Genomic DNA, 22,017 nt, shown 5'->3' with positions numbered 1-22,017 from the left:
TAAACTGTGTCTCCCTTTTGGGACAGTCAAATCAAACTCAGAACTGGCTTGGGGTTATTAAAATACCCGACATTTGTGACCTACAGAGACAATCTGGTAGATCAATATTCGATATAAAAATAATAAGTGATACAAACTAATTCCGGAATTAATTATAGTGAACATTAACCAACATCCAGATTGTTAGATGAAAGAGAAATTTTTTCTTAGGAGTGTTAATAAACAGTCTTCAAAGTCTTCATCTAAATCATACGTATTTCACTATATGTTTATCTGAGTAGGACTTTTTCTATAACTAATCATGGGTCAATCTGACATCTAACCAGGTGTCAGCCAGTGATTTGCAATTCTTCTCTTTGTCTCTAGGGAAGCTACAGCCAGCTCTGAAACCCCAGCTGCCCGCGACCCCATCTATGACGCGAGTACCGATGAGGGAAGTGGAAACGAGTCTGAGCCCTCCGTGTCCGCCCCAGGTGAGAACAAGAGGCTTGTTTTCTTGGTTGGATATTATAAGGGCTCATTATGCTATTGATGAGAAGCTGCAATGAAAACTACTATGAGAAAAGATCTTCTGTAAACCCTCTAATAAAAATTGTTCATTGTAAAATGGAGCAGTTCTTTAGCATCAAGGCAAGCAAAGACACACACACACACACACACACACACACACACACACCCAGTAAAACTTACTTTTTTTATTAAAAAGACTCATTAAGTAAGGATGTGTAAGCGTTATGGAGTGACACCTTCATGCTAAGCATCACAGGCTCAGAGCTGGCTGCTTGCAGCATTGAATTCTGTCTAATTAAGGCAACAGATAAGCTACTGTATAGGCTCATCCAGAACAGTTTAGATGACCCTCAATTTGAAGCCTTCTCTTCCTCTTCAGAACAGGCTTGCCCTGGGGTCAAATGAGATAGAGGAGAAGAGAAGCTCAGTGGTGGTTGGTTTAGTGTGATGTGCTTGAGTCTTAGTCCTGCAGGCCATATACCCAGCTGGTGTTTAAATCACGGATTATTTTATAGTTTCATGGATTTCTGAGGGTTAGTAGAAGTAGGGTCCCTTAAACGCATTTAATACCTAGAAGGTATTAAATGACCAAAACCCAATATTATATGTATTATATTTATATTTAATATAAATATTATATTTATAATATTTATGTTATATTTTTACATATATTATATGTAAAAAAAATTAACTCATTCATGTAGAAAATAATTGTGAGAGCCTATCAGGTATCAGGAAATTTCCTGGGCAGTACTAAGAAAAACGCAAAACTGAGTATGGAATTAAATTCTAGTCAGGAAGGGTATGGAGATACTGATGTGATGTTAGCAGGGGTCCTAGAAAAGGCTTGAGTTAGAAGCTGACCAGTCTGTCTGGGGAAGAGCATATCTGCAGGAGAAGCACACCACCAAAACAAGAAGTCACTTAAATACAAAGACCCTGGAGTGTTGGAGCTGCAACAGAGGTTGGTGTAAGTAAAGCAGCAGGAGGAAGGTGGGAGCACTGGGGGATGGGGTCAGAGGGGTGATCCCCATCTCTCGTAGGCCTTCGCTGCCATTATGAGGACTTGCACTTGCACTGAGATTGCACTGTGGGAGCATTTGAAACAGCCACATGACTACGTCTGACTCCCGTTCCCACAGTAGTCTGGCGTCTGTGTTAGGATCGAATGTGGGAGGACGAGCGCTGCAGAGCGCATTACAGACAATAAAGCGGTCACAGAGTGGGGCGAAGTACGAGTGGGGCTTAGATCCCAGCAATAGGATGATGAGCAGCAAGCAGGGTCTGTTTAGACAGCAGATTCGCCAGAGCGGTGATTGCGGAAGACCTAGAGGGAGCAGCCCAGGGCTGGGAGGCCGTCCTCTAAATGTGCTATCCTGGAAGCCCAGGGAAGAAGGGGCTTCAAGCGGGGACCGTGACAGATGAGTGGAAGGAATCCCGCTAATGGGGCCAGGGAGCTGAGACTTGAGGACCGTCAGATAGGACAGTGTAGGCATCACTGGCGACCTTAGCGTAACACTTTTGGTGAATTGGTGAGGGACAACGCAGTGTCACGGGAGGAAAGGAGAGGCCTGGAGACAAGACGCCAAACCCAGGCGACACTTCAGCAAGTTTTACTCGAAAGGAAAGATGGCCGTGGGCAGCAGCTGGAAGGGGAAGGAGGAGAAAGCGTTTTGGTTTTGTTTTTAGGGGGAAGAAAGAATATATTTTATGTGCATGAGAGTGGAGTGGGAGGGGGCATGCAGCAGCAAGGCAGTGGAGCGAGGAGGGGTGGCTGGTGCACTGTCTCTGGGTAGATCAGAGAGGATAGGACCCTCTGCATAGGTAGCAGAGGAGCGCGGGCGCCTCCCATAGTGGTTAAATAAATGCACAAAGGCATAAGATAACTGTGGTCATGGAAACAGGCTGAGGCTGATTAAACCAGTTTATTGGTTAATGTGACTCTAATCAGATTTGACTTGGCTCACACAATCTCACACGCGCACGCTTTTGCATATGAGAATTAAATTTCTCCTCATTTGTAGGTTATGGCTGTTGTACATTTCGCCCCATTTGAAATGAAATCATTTTTAAAATAATCAAATGCAGCCAAAAGCTCAGAAAGAAAGAGAACCTGTACTCTTTCCAGTGCAGGCTTTCAGAAGTTTTATTAAGTTCAGTGGCCTTTGATTTTGTTCCTTATTCAGAGTATCTCTCCAACATGTAAAGTAGATGAAAATTATTGTTGAAAAGAAAATATATGGTTAAAAATGAGTCTATGAGAAGGAAGTCTTTTATGTGCTTAGTCTATTTTAAGCAAAGCTTTAAGCAGTAATTCTACTATTTTACATTTGGCAGAATTTTTTTCTCTCTGAGTTTATTCTGAATGTTTCCTGTATTTTACTTGTCATTATGTCTTTTGGTAAGTTTTTGATGTCAAGCATTAAGACTGGTTTTATTAGAAGTTTTATCTATTTCTTTTCTTCTGCATGAGCAAGAAATATTCAGGAAGCTGATATATGCAGATATAGAATAAATCTTAGATCCAAAATGCTTGATATTGAATTAACTACAAGATTCCATAAATCTGAGGGGGAAAGTATCACATATTATAAATAATAAAAGGGGGTCCCTTATAATTTACCAACTTCTACAGAAACAAAGTATATTTTTAGTCTATGGCATATTATCTGGGTTTGTTTTTTTAGCATTATTTTGTCTTTTGGGCATTCTCTGTAGTGTAGCAGTGTGTTTGGCGTAAACAATACATTTTTCTTCCTGTACTTATTCTATCATCTTCTATAATATAAGTGAATATATAGTATGTGTGAATTAATTATATTTACTGCAGTTTCATGTGTGCTTTCTCTACAGTAAAAACAAAAGAAATACTAATGGCATTAACAAATGTACTCTGTCTTTTAGAAAGTCACCTTTTCAAGTGGCTGAATGTATGATTTGATAGTGATTTCCTTATAGAAATGGGATTTTCATCATTAGTTATTAAATATACCATGGTCCTCATGAGTTGTTCAGATTATCCCCCAATTTCTACACAGTGGAAGATGTTTAGCAAAATCAAGATCATTTAATGATTCTACTGTATTCACTAGGGAAAAATCTGTTTATTTTTACATATATATATAGATAGATAGATAGATAGATAGATCGATCAAGATGCAGGGTAGAGAAACTGTAGTTTGAAAGAATTTGATACATAGCATATTTATGAATGAAAAGTCAATTTTCTTGCTTTCATCTTTTCCAAAGTTTAAAATTTTCCCATGTCATTGCAATTGCTGAGGCAAGAATTCATGGTGAATAGTCCAATCTAGTAAACTGTACTACGCTCTTGTATACTATGCTATATGACACAGAAACCTCTAAAACACTTACTTTATTGGCTAAAATGAGGCACCCATAGTAAATGACAAGTAGAAACTTGAACATCACAGGCAGTGTCACTCCACACTACATTTCGTACTTTTCTGTAGCAAGAGTTACTTTCCCTATATCTTGACTTCCAGAGTTTCCAGACAGATTGTAATAGTAACAGTGACCTTATTTCTTAAACTATGACTACATTCACAGCCCCAGGAGTTTATAGGTTTCTCATTTTGTTTCAAATCAAGGTTATAAGATAAGACAGTTGCTGTGGTCTCTACAGCTCAAGCCTCAGATGACAAAGGTGCTTGAGTCATGTTCTTGCCCTCTAGCTGGTATGAATTCCGTATAGCTTTTGAGAATGTTCTGGGTGTCTTCACTCCCCCTGCCTACAGAGTGTTGCTGTTCAGTAGAAATCTTTTGGGTCACTATAGATATTTGTGAAATGCTTCTCTATAAGAAACTGTTTCTTTGGATCCACGTTGAAGAAATATCCAAGTTTATCTTGATGAGTAACCACACTTCACGAAATTATAGAGAGATACAAGCACTGTTAAATATAGCAGGAGACCAAAGCTTGTAGTACTTCACCCAGGTGGCCTTTCATTTGCCTCAACAAAAACAGGTAAAATTTAAAAGACAATTTATCTGTGTGCTGGTCTTTAAAATATTGAGGTAGAATCATTTTGATGCTCCAATAGCAGTAAAATAGTGAAAATAGATTTTGAATGCATATGAATGCTCTTAAGAATTTCAGCTATTATTGTGAAGCATTTATTCATCTTAATATAATTTAAAAAGCATACCAATATTTGGTGGGAAATTAGATTTATTTCCTAGACACAGATCTTTTATTGTGAGGCATTTTGAAGTTATACTTAGTGGCTTCCTTATTAGTGATCTATCACAAGGTGAATTATTTGAGTGTCTCAGTTATTTTGATAAATGATCAATGTTTTTGAATAATTATTTCTTACAATATAAATTGACAGCATTTCTTACAATTAGAGAATAATTGAATCTGCTTTATTTGAATTACAAATAAGCACATGTTTTTCTAGAATGAACTTTCTTATTTTCATATTAAAGGTGCCTCGCCATTAGGAAGACATAAAATAAGCTTTCTTTTGCTTTTCTGCATAGTTATTAGCCTGAGATTTAGCACATTAGTTTAATTAATCCTGCTTCTTAACCAACAGGAAGGGCCCTGTGTAACTGCTATCAGTCATTTGAGCTTCCACTTAGTTGGTGGGCTTCCTGAGAGGAAGTGTGGTTATAGAATAGCCTTTTTGAAAATAAATGAATGGCTATGTCAAACAGTTGATGAATACTGATATAGTTGCTTTTAAAAATAGAACAGAATCCCAAATTTCCAAGTATCAAAGGGCTTGTTGCTTCGAACAGTGAATGTCTACCCATACAGGGGCAGCAGCATGTACTGCCAAGGAGATTACTCAGAAACCCAACTTCAGCATCACAGACGATGCTCTCACCCTCATCCGGCATGTTTATCATTGACACGCTTGTGTGTTCTAAATAAGAGCTTGATTCAGTAAAACCTGTGTCCAAAGAGAAAAAGCAATTCGAGTGTATTTATTAGCACTCATGGGCTTTTATATGTAACCATTGTTGCTAGGAATGACATATGCTTCAGAAATCTAGAATTTTTTTAGAAATCTAGATTTTCTACAGTTCTAGATTCTCTAGCACAAGTCTCTTTTTTTTTCTAGAGGGAACAGAGATCTGGAAAGGTTTAGTCCATCACTCTTGCTCATACAGGAGAGAAAAATGAAAAAGTAAAACTTTAAGTTGATGACATTTGAACATACACTCCTGAGATATGAAAACTTTCGGAAATTAGCTAACACTGAGAGAACTGCCCTTGATATAAGAGAATATTAGGAACACCTTTATTCCCTATGCAGAAGAAAAATCCTATTTGTATATAATTTCTCAAAGATAGTTTTTTTTTTGTTTGTTTGTTTTTCTCCGGTACTGGGAACCGAACTCACGACCTTGCGCTTGCCAGGCAGGAGCTTTTGCCGGTGAGCTAAATCCCCAGCCCCTCAAAGATAGTTTACATCCTCAGATTGAACAGATAAGAAACTTCATGATACTTAGCTTGAGAAAAATAATTCTAGAGTGCACATATTTGTATTGAGGTCATTCCTCTGTATGTTAATTGGTAAATATTCTGACATTATTTACCTGCAAACTCTCAATATAGTGATAGTTTCTAGCAAATCTATCCATATACTAGTATTAAAGTGTAATATTGATGTGACCTCCTAGGCAACTATTTTTACATCTTTATATATTCTTGACATAAAAAAAGTAATTCTGCTAAAAATATTTGTCTCTGTGTCTCTGACTATGTATAAGTGTAAAGTTTGACAGACACTTCTCCCTAAAAACAACCATGGATGTAAAATTGACAAAGAAGTAAAGAAATAGCTCTATTTTTTGTCTGTACATGTTTACAGTACACAACAAATATATTCATCATGGGGAATTCATGCATATACATATGTTAACAAAAAGCAGATAGCAATAGGACACCTTTCTGTGATTTAAAATTGCTGCACTTTAGGTGAAAACAGGGAGTCTGTGGTCTTGCCTAGGACTCGCACTGCTGCTGGCTGGCCCCTTCCACACTTTGGTTCTGCAGGGACCTTGGAGACTGTAACAGACTGGCGCCACAAGGTCTGGGCCAAAACAAGCTCACTCCGCTTGCAGCAGGGTGCTGTACTCACACTTGGAGACACTCAGTAGGAACAGTGAACTCAGCGATGGTGGATGCATAGGCTTGGCCGATGGAGCTTGTGACCAAAGGTTGTGCTTAAGGCTGGAGGAAACACATTCCTGGCTGAGGATATATGTATACATTTGAGGTGGAAACTGAAAGGACCCAAGGTGTTTGTGTAGCTCTGGCTATGCTGAAGGTGTTCACATGTGCGTAGAATGGAGAGAGAATCGGAACTTTGAGTGGACTCCCTGCCCACTTAAGAACAGGAAGGAATTTTATTTGCTCCCTGTAGTTAAGCACAAACTCTATCATTTATTGGCTTACCACTTGGGCACAGAGGCAACCCACTAGAAACTAGGCTTAAATGATAAGACAAAACAGAAAATGTGAGATATCAGTGACTATGCATCACAAACAGGAAAGATTTCAAACATTTACCCCAGTTAGGTTATTAAACAAACAAATCAAAGATGAAGATAGCAACCTTCAGAAGGAAAAAAAAGCCCAAACCCAAAGTTGATATGATACATTATTTAACTTGTCTAGTTTTCAACAAAAATGGATACTCAAAGAAACAGGAAAGTGTAATCCATACTTAGAGAAAAAAAAAGTAGTCAATAGAAACTTTCACATTGTCCCCAGATGTTGAATTTGGTAGACAAAGACTTCAAAGCATAATTATAAATATATTCAGAGAACTCAAGAAAAATATGTTTAAAGAATTAATGAGAGTGTGATAAAAATATATCAACAAATAAAGATTCCAAATAGGGAGGTAGAAATTATTTTTAAGAAAAGAACAGAGTGGAAATCCAAGAGTAGGAGATATATTAGCTATAATATAAAATTAAGTACAGCAATTCAACAATAGATTCAAGGTGCCAAAAGAAAAATATCAATTCACTTATAGGCAGATCAATACAGCAAATGATTTCTGAACAATGAACAAAAACAGAAAAAGAAGAGATCCATAGAGACCTGTGGAACAACATTAAGTGTACCAGTGCATGTGTAACACACATTCAAGAATGGCAAAGGGAAAGAGAGGAAAACATGTGACAATATGATGCCCAAAATCTTCCAAATTTTATGGAAGACATTAAGCATTAAAAAACCTCAGTAAACTCTTAAGTAAGAAAAATGTCAGCAAATGCATGTGACACATATCAGTATGGCCAAACAGTTCTGAAAACCACAGAGACAATCTTGATAGTGGGCTCCATACCCCCGTAACTCACTTACCGAGGAGCATCAGTATTGTTGACAGCAGACTCCTCATCGGGAGCAATGGAGGCCAATGTACAGTGGGATGACATTTATAGAGACCAGAAAAAAAAAAAAAGGAAATGACAGTTAAGGTTTTTATAACAGCAGTGTCTTTCAAAATGAAGTTGAAATCAAGACATGTTATTAATTAAGACATTTATTGCTAATCTACCCTATCAGAAATGCTAAAGGAAGGCCTTCTGGTAGAAAATAAATGACATAAAATTATAGTGTGAATCTACAGGAAGAAATAAAATCTGAAGACAGAAAATATTTGGCTTAAAATTCTTTATAAATATACTTTTTCTCATTCTTCTAATGATTTTGACACCAGAGCATACTATCCAGTAGTTACCACAGTGATGGGCTTATAAAAAAAGTCATATATATATCAGGAATAGGACCAAGTGGAGCTTGAACTGTACTGGAGCAAAGTTCTATGTTTAACCAACATTAAGACAACAGTGATCTGAAATAGATTTAATAAATAAAATGTGGAATTATTAGTAATTTTAAATATTTCCACAATGGAAACCCTACACCCAAGATGGCTTCATTGATGTTTTCTTCTTAATATTAAAAAATAAATTAATGTGAATCCATGATAAACTCCTTCAGAAAATAGAGAAGGTAAGACTTTTTATCTCTTTCTCTGAGGCAAATATTATGATATCACAGGCAGACAAGACATCTCTTGAAATTGAAACTATAGTCTAGTATCTGTCATCAGCGTGGATGCAGAAACTCTAAGCAAAATATTAGCAAAGTGAGGCCAGCAGTACACAAAAAAGTTATAGATTATAATCAGTTGAAGTTCATCTTTCTAATGCAAGGAAGCTTTGCATCTGAAATTGATTATGTTACCTGAGTAATGGAATAAGGTACAAAAGCCATATGAGCATCTCAGGAAATACTGGAAGAGCACTTGACGACATCCAACACACATTGGTACCAAACACCCAACCAAATAGGACTGTAAGGAAAGTGCTCAAGGTGATGCAGACATTTGGGTAGAAGCTCACAACTATCATCAAAGTTAATGATGAAATATGGAATTTTTCCTCTTTGATATAATTTTTATGCAAACTTGTATTGGAAGTTCTACCCAGTCAGTTAAGTGAATAAATAAGAGCCATCTAGATTCAAGAAGTAAAACTATATATGATACAATAAGAAATTCATTAATAAACTATTACTGTTAATAAATAAGTTAGGCATGGTTACAATATACAAGAATTAATTATACATCTATACACTTAGAATGAACACGGCAAAAATAAAGAAAAAATTACCTCACAGTAACATCAAAACTAGTTTTTAAAAATCTATGAATAAATTTAACAAAAGAAATCTAAAACCTTTATACTAAGAACTATAAGATACTGTTGAAAGAAAGAAGATGAAAATAGGTGTAAGAAAATCTGTGTTCATACATTAGAAAACTTGATATTGTTAAGCTAAGTACTCCCAGAGGGATACAGTATAATCTCTAACAAAATACCAGCTGTTTTTTGGGCAGAAATTGACACTCATTTTAAAAATTCATGTAGAAATCCAAGGGATCCAAAATAGCCCAGATATCATTTTTAAAAACAACAAAATCAGAGAACTCTTCTTGATTTGAAAAATTGCTACAGAGATACAGAATTCAGGGCCGTATGGTTCTAGTTTAAAAACAGCTAATATGAATGACACAGTTGAGTCTAGAAATAAACTTTTTGATTATGGTAGGCTGATCATCAGCAAAGTTGCCAAGGCAGCTTAATGGGGAAAGGATCTTTTCCACAAACAGTACTTGGACATTTGAGCATGCATGTAGAAAAATACAGACTTAACTTAGATGTGTACTTAACATAAACCACAAAAATGAACTCAAATAGGTTGTAGTTCTCAGTGTAGTAGCTAAAACTGAAAGAGAACAGAAAATCAAATATACTCCCAAGTCTTCATAAAGCTATTAATGTAACCAAGCCTTCAGTTTCTAAGATCTAAGGACCTATGTCTGACCTTGAGCATGGGTATACTGGAGTGTAATTAAAGGTATAAAGTGATGTACTGGGTTTAAAAAAATCATTGTAGTGAATTGATTTTAAAAATGCCCAGATCATTTGTTAGTTTATCCTAGCAAAGTGAAGATAAACATTTTTATTGGCCTTATAGAACTGCAAGCCATTACTGAGTTAAAAGAAAGGTGATGTCTAAATCATCTGAATATCTATATAATCATCTGAATATCTATATAAATGAAATATGTAGAACCCTCATCTCCCTGTGACTCTGACAGGAATCTACCACAAACAGCACATGTGGTCCTGTGTGCCAGGTCCTCAGCATCGCTTCTGAGCCATATTTAAGATCAAAAGGTTACCAGTGATGAGGCTCTAGAGCGTCACCAGCTCACCAGCGTGGAGGGGCTACTTGCTGTAACTTAGCTCTCAGAGCCTGGGGGTGTGTGAAGGATGGATATCAGCAGGCTGAGCAAACAGGTTCTGAGCACGTGGCGTGTGAATGAGAACAGGCTGCCTGCCCCCGCCCAGGGCGGTCAGACGAAGGGTGCTGTGTGGGACCCCAAAGCCGCCCAATTCAAGCCTTGTGGTACAACTGAGGAATGCTAACCAGGCGAAATCCTAGTGGCACTCAGGATTTTACAGGTAAGGGCTATAAGAGATACCATCTATACGGTGATAAAACAGAAAAGTCTTATGATTCTTCTTGTCACATTACTTTTTAAGATATCTTAGTACGGGACACCTTTTTGTACTTTAAAAAACTAGCTCGGGTGAAATAAAAAATTACAATCTGTTGATGCTTGCTATGAATTAAGCTCTGTTTTCCAGTTTTCCTTCAGGTGACATCAGTGCTTCGAGTGATGGATGGGTGTATTTAAACCAGGCCTCGGTGCCCCGGGTGCTGTAGTCTTCACTGTGTATTTCCTTTCGTCTGGCCCTGGCTCACTTTATTTACAGAGGTCACTCGTAAGACTCCTGGAAGTGTGTGAGTTTGTGACTGCTGTAAGATGGTACCAATGGTCCTGACGACTATTAGGTACAGTTGTCACTTTCTGTCTGAAAGGGATTGTTGCAGGAGCACCGGTGGACACCACGTCTGTAGACGGTCAAGTCCCGTGTGTCTCAGGGACGGTCAAGTCCCGTGTGTCTCAGGGACAGTCAAGTCCCATGTGTCTTAGGGCATAGTGTTTGCTTGTAAGCTACACTCAGCTGTCCATATCGGAGGCTCCTTGGAATGCAGTCTCTGCATCCACAGATTTAACCAATTGCAGAAAAAAACCTATTACAAATTGCTACTTTAGTGAATAGCTTTTTAACCCTTCATTATCCCCTAAACAATACTCACCTATTTGCATACTATTTACACTGTGTTTTGCATTATGAATTACATGGAGAGGTGTTTGCATAGACTGTGTGCAAGGCACTCAACATCTGAAAACTTGGGAATCCATGGGGTCCTGGGATGAATTTCCTATAGACACTGATAGATTACTCTACTTTATATACTCTTTGAATAAGGTTTTAATGAGGTAGAAGTAAATCTGTACTCTAGGTCAGCGGTTGAAATGGGAATGCATGCTTTCAAGAATTGTAACGCAATGGTCAGTTGATGAAAAATTTGAAATCCACCTAGGATTTTAAAAGTTGCACAGTAATTAATGAGCATTAATCTATGATGAGTTTCCAGATTTTGCAATGTGATTTCAAAAGATTATTTTGTTTTTAATTTGTGGCAAGTAAACATTGGAGGTAAACTTTCTTCAAAAGAAAAAGACATTATCCTTTCATGTTCAGAACTGATGCGATCACAGGATGCTTGCTTCAGGTTTAACCTCGCTTCTCCAGGTATCGCAACATTTTTCTCTCTAAGGTGCGTTGTGATAGTCTGTTTTCCCTTTCGTGTTGAACACTACACCTCTCCTCTTTCATTACGATGTGACTAGCGGGATGGTCCTACTAATCTTAATTATTTGCAGCATAGTATTAGCTATGCTGTATCAATCATGCCAAAATATTGGCAATATCATGGGTTTTAACCTAGTAGACCCAGTTCTTGTGGTATGGAGAAATGGGAACCAGACCCATCTGAGGAGGGATGAATGCGTATCTACATAACCAAATCCCACCAAAGGTGATTCAAATCAACAAAAGCTACTCCCGAATGCAAGCACGAGTTCTTCCTTCCCTCCTCTCTTACTACACAGAGTTACTTCCTATCATTGGATGTAGATTTTTAAAAAAAGTTTTAGGAGGGAAGTAGGAGTGATGTCACAATCTGAACACTAACTATAAAAAATACGTTGTGAGAGCTGGCTTGGGTTGGGTGAGGCATTGACATGTGCAGTGGTCCCCCGGTACAGGGCTGGCAGACACTGTGATGCCTCAGGTATCATCCTGATCACTCCAGGATTGCTGAGGCTGAGGCGATGGGAAGTCAGGGGTGGTTTCTAGTAGTGTTAATTTGGGAACAAGGATGGATTCTGAGGAAGATACTGTCAAGAAGATAAATTCAGTCTAGAGAAATTACCTTCCATTGAGACTAAAATTTCCAAGAGGCAAAATTTAAATATTTTTTGAAAAAGATGAGTTTCCATGGCCAAATAACTTCGGACAACACTGAGTTAATAGAAACTAAGCCAGTTTCTTTACTTACCTGTTGTTCAATATTGAATATGGTAATTGGGTGCAGCTTTATTTTCATTACAGTAGGGTTAGAGCATCCATCATTTTTTGCATTTCAATATTTAAATTATTAGAAGGTTAATTAATTTTCAACAGAACGTGAGAAATGGAAAATTAAATAAATGCATAACACTGTTTGATAAAAGTTACTTTTAAATTTGTCCTATACTAGAATTAATTTAAATGAAATTAATTTAGGTCTTTAATAAACAATGTCTACTGAAATGGCTCTCTGAATTCATTTTTCCTCTTTATTGATTATCCTGTTTCATGGTGATACTTGTAGCATATTCTGTTTAGAATGTGAATTTATGAAGTTAGGTAATGCTGCATTTTAAAATAAAATTTTAATAGTATCATTTTGGGAAGTTTTAAACATAAAAAAATAGTATTACTTCCTGACAAACTAACTTTCCTTAATAAAAGCTAAGTTCAAAAGCTGATTATGTCTCTTTCCCCGTGAGAAATTTGAAGGTTTTTTTTAAACTTTCCAAGTGTGTGTTAGGAGTACTTTCTTTGCTGTCTTATGCTGCAACCTTACCATGTAAAGTAAAATTAAACTTTTCTATCACCAGGGTCAGGATTTTCATGAATAACTGCTTGAGTGCTTGTGTGTACAAAGCATCTTATACTTGCTGTAATTTCTACTACAAAGAAAATTAGAATTAATGAATTGTTTTTTAAATCAATTTTTAAGTTGACAGCCTGTTTATACTCTTTTTTTATTTCCAAAGATAAAGAAAACAGACAAAATTAGCATCTGAAAGTTAGACGGAGAGCCTTCTGTAGATAGTCTGTCAGCTGGAGTCTTTACACTCAAAGCCAAGTTCTTACTTCTTATGTTACAAAGAGTGTGATTGGCAGCTAGGTCCCTTGATAACTCAAAATAAAAGACACAGTGGTTTGAGAACATAAAATGAAGATACCGGCACTATGTTAGCATTTTTCTGTTCCTTCACCTCATGTTTATTTAGGAAACAAAAATTAAAATAAAATTATGAACTTCAAGGACTAACCTTTGTTCTCTCTTAGAAGGAAAAGATATGTCTTTGTAATTTTAAAAAGAAAATAATTATCCTCTTCTAGGAAAAATTCCTCTTTTAACATGAGGTGTTCATGCTTTGTTCTACCTTCTTGTTTAAATATTGCATAACATATAACACCCTGCATATTTTAGGTGGTACTACATTTTAATTATGTTTTCTTATTTCAGTTTCAGCATCATGAAAATGCATATCTGTCAGGAAAGGACACATAGCCTAGTTTAACAGAAAATATTTAGATTTTGAGTTGAGGGCTCATAGCTATTCTTTTTCAAATTATTATTGTGAATAATGACACCAGCTTCACTTATAATTCAAGCAGGGATTCTGGAAGCCATATGTACATAAAAGTATTTGAAATTTGTGGAATACACAGACTAATGTTATTCTTACGAGTGATATTTTTTAAGCTCAAGTAAGATTTTATACATTTGACAGAACTTTTAGAGCCAGTTTTGTTTCTCATCCTCTTCTCTGTGTTGTAAAATGTAGCAGAGTTTAGTATTATTGCTGTGTTACCCTGTTCACTATCTTGCACAGAGTAAATTTTTTAACATTTTGTTTATTAAGTGGTAAATGAATTTTTGGTAGCCTAACGGAATATATTTGAGAGAAACACAATAAATGAAGTTTAAATTTGATTATTCTTTTTAAATCATTTACCTGCCATGTTGTTTAAATGCCATTCTTAAAATGTTGACAGATTTGGACTCTTCTCATTAATATCTGGCATAACATCAAGACTACCTCAGAGTTTATTTTAGCAAAGTAACATTGCTAACCAAAGCCTAGCAATGATGACTTTTATTTGGCACAATTTCCTACCACTTCAGAAGGATAAAGTATGGTTTATACGAGTTGTTTTTCTCCAAGCTTCGTCACACTTATGTAAACATTGTGTTCTACCCAAATTAGCCTAAAAGACTCCATTCATGCTCTGTTCTTTGGCTGGCATGCCCCTTACTCATAGATTCATGGACTGTGATTGATTATAAGCGGCCAGTATGACCCACATGCACCGCCTCGTCACTGGATACAGTCTAAGAGAGTCAGTTCCCTGTGCTGCTGAGCTTTACAGCGTGTAACAAGGTGTTCTTAATGACGTTCGCTATAAAATTTACTCCTTTCATATGCAGGTTAGCCTGGTTTAAATCTGTTTTGTTGGACAACACCCCAAAGAAAACGTTTATTTCTCATTATCCTTTCTTTTCCATGGAGCTATAGCGCAGAATATTGTAAAAGCCAAAGGGCCAACTAATTGTGCCTCTATAATATATTTTCAAGTGTAGTGTTCTCTGTCACCCTTTCCACCTGTCACTTCTTAGCAATAATTCCCTATATTCCTGATAAACTTTGGAATATGCATCCCAGTCACTCTTTTAGTCAGTTGTGTGTGTGTCTGATTGTGAGCTCTGTAAGAAAGTTAGTAAAAACATTGACGCAGTGGCTTACAGAGTCACCCACATATTTTGTCAAGTTGGATTGTGCTGATACTTCCATAAAAGATCCATGAACAATTCTTACTAGGGATACCCCTCAAAGGTCTTGGAGGAGCTGTTGCCCAAAGCCAAAACAATTGGGAATGGGACCTGACCTGTCCATAGTTCTCAGGTGTTCAAAAAAACCCTAGGTGTTAAAGCATTGGAATTTTAATTTGAAACTACTTGTTCACTTTGCTGTAGAAAGTGAAATACTTTGGAGTGTTTTACAAATATATCTGGATAATCTCTTACCCCCTTTCAGAACAATATCCAAGTTGGGATGATGAGGGTTATTTTAATCAAATCTTGTTCAAGAGTAAGGTCACATGTTTCTGGTCAAAAAGAATAATGGGAGAGTGAGCTCACATTGATTTTATGCTGCCCTTTGTGAGATATTGTGCAACCAAGTGTTTTACATAATTTATTTCATTTCATTGTGGCCACAATCAATATCAGGCCTTATAGCTCTCATGTCAAGAAAGGGGAAGTAGTTTGTCCAAGGTTACACAGTGATTAAAAGGAACAGCCAAAATTTGATCTTATTTCTGAGTGGAAAGCCAAGCCCATGCCATTAAACTACTCATTTTCTACTTAGGCCCTCGCCCCTTCAGTCAACACCTATGTTTCATTGCTGTACAGATCTCAACCATTTTATACAGGGTTATTGACCATATGTAAAGTAATGAATATTAAAATCAAAAGGCTCAGTTGCCAGTTATCATCCTGGAAAATAAATAGTGGTTGAGGCATCATTTAAAAGTCAGTTGTATACACAGAATCAATCTGTAAAGAATCTTTGTAGTTTAACAAGGCTAATGTCAATACAAATCCTACTTTTTTTTTCCAACCCCAAATTGAAAAATCATACATTCTGTGCCTTTCTGTTCAATAGGCCAACAGAAGTATCTAATTGATTCTGATTTTCTCTGGGAATAATCCAGAGACAGAATAAGCGCCTCCTCTATTTTCCTCCTCCTTAGGCACATAGAGGAAGTTGCCGTTGTTAATAGTCAACTACATCACTTTTGGGGAGTCATTTTAGTTGACTGTAAGTCAAACCCTTTATGAGTCCTTCCCTTATCGAGAGCATCATCGTCTCCAGATCAGACAGGTCTTTCTTGGATTTGGGTGTTATCTAGCAGACTTTACCTCCTGGAACTACCTATGTGTACTATATAGAGATAAATTCTACCTATCAGCAATAATTCCTTATTTCATCACAGTGCAATTCTTCATAGCATTATAGAGATCAGGGGTTTAGTTCTAGTTCTATCAATTCTTTAGCTCACTGACCAAGGCTGTTTTTGTTAACATCCCTGTATCTAATTGGGCTCACTTGTACAATTTAAGGAAAAAGTTTAAAAAATGCTCTCAATAGTAGTACTAGTTTCTCAATGTATTTAAGACTTATTTTTTATTCTATGATGAGGTTGGGGGAAGTTGACAGTGTGCCGAGAGGTAACTGTGGAGTGTTGTTCGGTAGAAGATTGTTCCTGAGTTTTTTTCCAACTGTTGTCCTCCCAGTAATACTGTAAGAAATTATATAAATCACTCACTGTTAAAATCACAGCTTGATTTTCTTCCATCTGTTTTTTGAGAAGCCCTAAAGTATTTAATTCAGCCCATCAGGAAGGATAATCCGGAAATGTCGTCAAAGAGACATTTACAAGGGTCAGGAAATCCACCACTTGGGGACAGAACATGTCTCCTATAGCACCAGGAGAGTGTGTGGTTCATTTTATGTGCATAATTAAGGGCTGGGCATAGGGGCATCTGTATTTTTCCCATGCTTTGGCATTGCATTTCACCTACAGGTGTATGGCTTGGCTAATTTATTTTAGGTCTCTTGAAACCTCAGTTTTCTCAATCATGAAATGGAGACTACAGGTTTCAATTTGGATGTTTAAATATAAGCCTCTTTAAAGAGGTATATTAATATATTTTATATTATATATGAGCCATTATAATAATGGCTGAATAGATATTCATTTAATACAGTTCCTCCCATGTACTAAAGAAAGAATGAGTTGCTACTAGCATTGTGACTAATATTACTATTATTATTGGTAATGGTGTTGGCAATGGTAAGAAGCACCACTGTTAAGGGCAACATGTTGCTTAATGTTCATTCTAGTCGTCTTGGAATTCAATCTCAATAGAAACTGACAAGAGACCTGAGGAAATGTGATGGTCCTCGTGAAGAAAACGAACTCTTGGCTCTTAGGTGAACGCTTTTGAATTTGGGGAAGGACCTGCCGGGCTTCAGGGAACTGGGAATTGTTGGGGAGAACAATGAGCCTTCCTACTTCTGGGCATTTTCAGAATTTAGACAAAGCTTCTGTGCTCTAATAATTCCTTTAGGGTTTCTGTGTGTCGGTAGGTGTTCGTAAATTCTCATAATGCTCTTTCCTGAACAAATGCTATCACTTGCAGCCTATTTTATTAAAATAAAAATAAACAGTAAAGAATGAGATAGGAAAATGTAATAAACACTAATAAATAACACTAATAAATAACATGCACAGTGTTCATCGATGTGTACCTATGAGCACATGAGAGAATTTATGATTGCATCAGTAATGCTGCTGATATGGAAGTGAGCTTGCTCTTTCCTTATGAATCAATTTATTTTCCATAAAAAGTAAGCTTGAGTAATCCCTTTCCTGTGGTTCATTAGTAACAAGACCAATCAGCCATGTGTCAGGAAATGGAAAGGGGACTCAGATACGAATGTTTGAGGTTTAAATAAGAGGCAAAGTAGTGTTAATTTCTCCGTTAGGCAGTGGCTAATTGCTAGGACACTAGGAATAGGCGTTAATGATTCCCTGTTTCAGACAGCTCCTAAGTGGGCTCCAGTGTCTTTACAAAAGATGTCATATTCCTATTCATACTAGACTATGCCATTAAAATTAAATGCCTCATGATTCTGTTCCCACAAAATTTAACATTTAATTAGGACAATAGAAATAATTGAGAAGTAGAACAAAATGCATTAGAATTGGATCAATTTACTTACTCCAGAATTTGTTAAGTGCATGTTGGATGCTGGGCCTGAGGTCTGGTTGCAGGGGAGCCACTTTAAGTCAGACAGTATCCCTGTCTTTGAGTTCACCATTTAACAGAATAGAGAAATGTCTAAACAATTACAATGTGAAATAACAAGTAGAAATAATAGTGCTTTGATCATAGGCTATGCTCAATAGTTATTAAACAGAACTGAATGGTTATTCCATGAATTTTTAAAATGCTGTATGGAAAAATGTAAGAATGAAAGCAAACAACCCTCCACTGATTTGAACTGTATGGGAAAGAATAAACAGGAGCTAAAGGGTGAGCATGCTAAGAAGGCAGCGTAGAACACCAGGTGGAGAAAACATGCGAAATCATGCAGCTGTTTAAGAAATAAGTAAGTAAGCAAACGAATACATGGAACATATTTCAAGCAGGGGCAGGAGTGGCTGGCTGCAGGCTCCTTGGTGTGCGTGCACCTGTGGCCAGGACTCTGGAAGGAACGCAGTTTGACATTTCAGAAAGATACCTCTGACGAGAGAGGAGGGGATGGATTGGACAGAGAAAACCCAAGAGGCAGAGAGGAGTTTAAAGGGTATTGAATCCAAGGAGAGAAACGATAACCTGAACTAAATATAGTATCCTCCGGGAGAGCTAGTGAGAGGGAGGGACTACAAGCCACCAGGAAGCGGACGGAGTGATTTATTCTCTACAAGTGGAAGCATTCTGACTCCGAGGTGTGCTGTCTTACACCAGTAGTTAGACGGGAAGGCCAGTAATAAAAGCCACTGGTGTAAAATATTTAGATACTGAAGTTGTGCTTTGGGGACCTCCGATTTCAAGTGTCGAGGGAACCGCTGAGCTGCAGAAGCACAGGAGTGCAGTCTAGATGCCCTTCTTTTAGCCTGACAGCTAAAGCTGTGAACGTTTTAAGGTCACCAGAGAGCCAGTACCTCGTACACTGGGAGTGCTCAAGCCTGTCCTCTAAGGACACTGTCAGGAAGAACACGTGATTTGTCAGGAGTTTCTTAAATAACTCAGGTTAGTTCACATGGATATGTGGAAACCAGTTGTTACACTGAATTAGCATCCAGCAGGCATCCCACAGGCTTCTTCAAGAGTGTTCTACTCCAAGTTCAGTGATATAAAGGAAATAAAATACAAAAGTAAAAACTTGAGTTCTAAGATTTTAAAGTTATCCATTTATTTAATCACTGCAAACTTATAATTTATGTTAAAATCCAAGGACCACTACTTAATGGTTTATAGAACCGTTTATTTGGAAGAAATATAAGATACAAGTGAATTAATTGTGATAAATAGATTAATATCTCAGTTCACTGATCTTCTTCCATCTTACCTCAGAAGAAAAGTCTGTCTTTCAAATATGACTTGTTTTAGATACCTTACAGAGACTCATAGTAAGAATATATTTCTCCTTCCAATGAGTGTGCACATTGTGTATGTGTGTGTGTGTGTGTGTGTGTAAAACTGACACAAAGTTTGCATGAAACACCCCTTACCCCGTTTCGTGCTTGTGTTTTGATATTCTCTAATAGAATGCTTTCTAAATGATGGTTACCACTCACTTTATTTTATAACGTACTAATGGGTCATAACCTGCAGTTTGGAAATTTCTATCCAGACATTTTTGCACCTCTTACATCTCTTCCAGGGTGTTTCTCGTTGATGCCTCTTTAGAGGTCACCCTTATTATGTGAGATTGAAAACATGAAATTCTGCGAGGTTGTAAATGTGCACAATTCTCACTTACCTTACAACAAGCAAGGAATCTTTCTTGCTTGTTCTGCTCATTGTGTGAATTGTTATTCAGTTACCCTCCACGTACTCTCTAAGTTTTGAGTACGTACATAATAATCGACATTCTCTAGTGCAGCCTGTCCTTCATCGATGCCCTTTTCCTTTTACTCCTCAGTCTCTCCAAAATCACTCCCCTTGATAAGGCTAGCAATTGTATAAGTGTTTATGTGCCAGGCTAAATGCTTTACAAGTATTAATATATTTTTACTCACAGTATGAAACAGGTTCTGTTACTCTCCGCCACAAGGTTACTTTGCCTTCGATTACATGGGCAGTGCACAGGAAAGGTGGGATCTCCCCCTGGAGTTGCGTATACCTGACAGGATGACTTCTGTAGCAACACCTCGCTGCTTTTACATTCAACCATCATAACCCCTCTCCCTCTTTTGCCTCCTGATCTCTCCTCCTCCCTCCTCTTCTGTCCTGAAGTCTGATTTCTGTTGGAAATGCATCTTTCTGAATTGATATGGAATAGTGGATTAGTAGCCTGGAAATAGCAGTGGTTGGTATAACGCCTGTCTTCATGCTGTGTTCCTCCAAGGGATGAAAGTGATGCCCTAGTGGGTGTGATGCCTTCAAGTGAGTTTTACAGCCATGAGGGGGTTGAGTGAAAGCTTCAGAAAACATGAAATTGTGCCTAGGAGTCTACTCGTTCGCTAGCGCTGACGTAACAAAACGCCGCAGACAGGACGGGGCTGAAGTCGCCTCTCAAGGTGCTTCCAGGCGTGACTTCTCCTGTGCCCTGCTCTTGACCTGTCTTCCATGTCTGTGGCACGCCTGGGGCTGGTGTCCTCCCACAGGGACACGTCCCATGAGATTAGGGCCGCGCCACATGATCTCACTTAGCCTTCATTTCCGCTTTAAGGCCCTGTTCCTGTAGGGTCACATTCTGAGGTACACTGGGAATGTAAGACTTCAACGTAAGAATCAGGGGAAACACAACTCAGGTTATAGCAAGGGCCTTCTCATCAGCAAGAAAGGCAGGGTACTGCACACCCCAGGTAGAACTCTGGGTCAGTTTAATGAGAAGACGAACCAGGAAAGAGATCCAGAGGGAGCGTATTGATCCTGCCGAGTGATGGCAGCCGGATAAAGGAGGCAGGGGATGGGAAAATTAAAAGCACATTTTAGCACAGAGAAAGGAAGGACAAAACAGGAAGATGTGTTGGATCTGCCGACCTGCCAGGCCTCCCGTGCTGAGGGCTACGGTTGATGCTCGTGGGTCTGAATGTCACCAGCTGCTATGCCCTGCTGTGTGGCCGCCCTGGGAAAGGAGGCAGTGGTGGTGCGGGGCGCAGTGGTAGGTGAAGCAGCTCTTAGAACTGGCCTATTTTATTCTAGATAAGGTTAAATTTCCTTTGGGATCGAAATAGCTATAATGAATTTAAAGGTACATTTTTCTGTTTTCCAAGGATTGTACTTGGTGCATCCCATTGTTGTGACAGTGAAGTAAATAAGGCGCTTGCTCATTATGTGCTTGAAGCGTTCCTGGTTGGTTCCTCTCTATGGGTCAGAAATTATTCATGAAGTATTAGACGTTCATATTTCTATGCTCTGGAGAGGAGAGTCTGGAGATTTTGTGTCCCTTTAAAGAGCTTTTAGCTTTGGTCTTACTGGCAGTTTGCTTGCTGGTGCATCAGCTGGACCTTTTTTCTGTGAATTTGTTGAGTGCAGCTAGGGTGGGGCAGTACCTCTCAGGGTTGTCACCTGCCTGTCCAGCGTTTCCGGTTGAAGTCTTTGCTTTGCCAGCCAGAAATGCTCTGTGTCTAGCTACAAGTGGGACATCTGGATTTCTCTTCAGGTTGCGGCTCCTGGCTCCTCAGTGAGCTGTTTTCTGCCAGGCCTTAGTGGAGTTGTGCTCGAGCATGCGCAGTTTAGTATTTACCCAATAATTTACCCTCTTGGGGCTCGTTTTTTGCTCAGTTATCTCTTCTTTAGTGCTCTGCCTCATAAATTCCAACTATTTTAATGGCACCAGACCCTCGTCTCTGCCTTCTCAGTTGAATGGAGTCATTGTGCTCTGTCTGGACTCAGTCTTCCTCCCAGAGTGGAGGTCCAGAAAGAGCAGTAGGTGGAGAGACACAAAG

The 22,017-nt window shown here is 38.1% G+C and overlaps 1 protein-coding gene across 2 annotated transcripts in view; it reads left to right on the top strand.

The window, feature by feature from the left end:
* Xrcc4 (X-ray repair complementing defective repair in Chinese hamster cells 4) overlaps positions 1-22,017 on the top strand; it is a 251,736-nt gene that overhangs the window by 122,294 nt on the left and 107,425 nt on the right. For both annotated transcript variants that reach the window (XM_005382306.2, XM_005382305.2), the window contains exon 6: positions 367-473. In XM_005382306.2, the coding sequence (XP_005382363.1) occupies positions 367-473 (107 nt within the window). The remainder of the gene's footprint in view (positions 1-366; positions 474-22,017) is intronic.

This window comes from Chinchilla lanigera, unplaced genomic scaffold (genome assembly GCF_000276665.1).
Source record: "Chinchilla lanigera isolate Chin_1 unplaced genomic scaffold, ChiLan1.0 scaffold00017, whole genome shotgun sequence".
NCBI lineage: Eukaryota > Metazoa > Chordata > Mammalia > Rodentia > Chinchillidae > Chinchilla > Chinchilla lanigera.
Note: the sequence above shows the minus strand (reverse complement) of the source record. Positions and strands in the feature narration are given on the sequence as shown.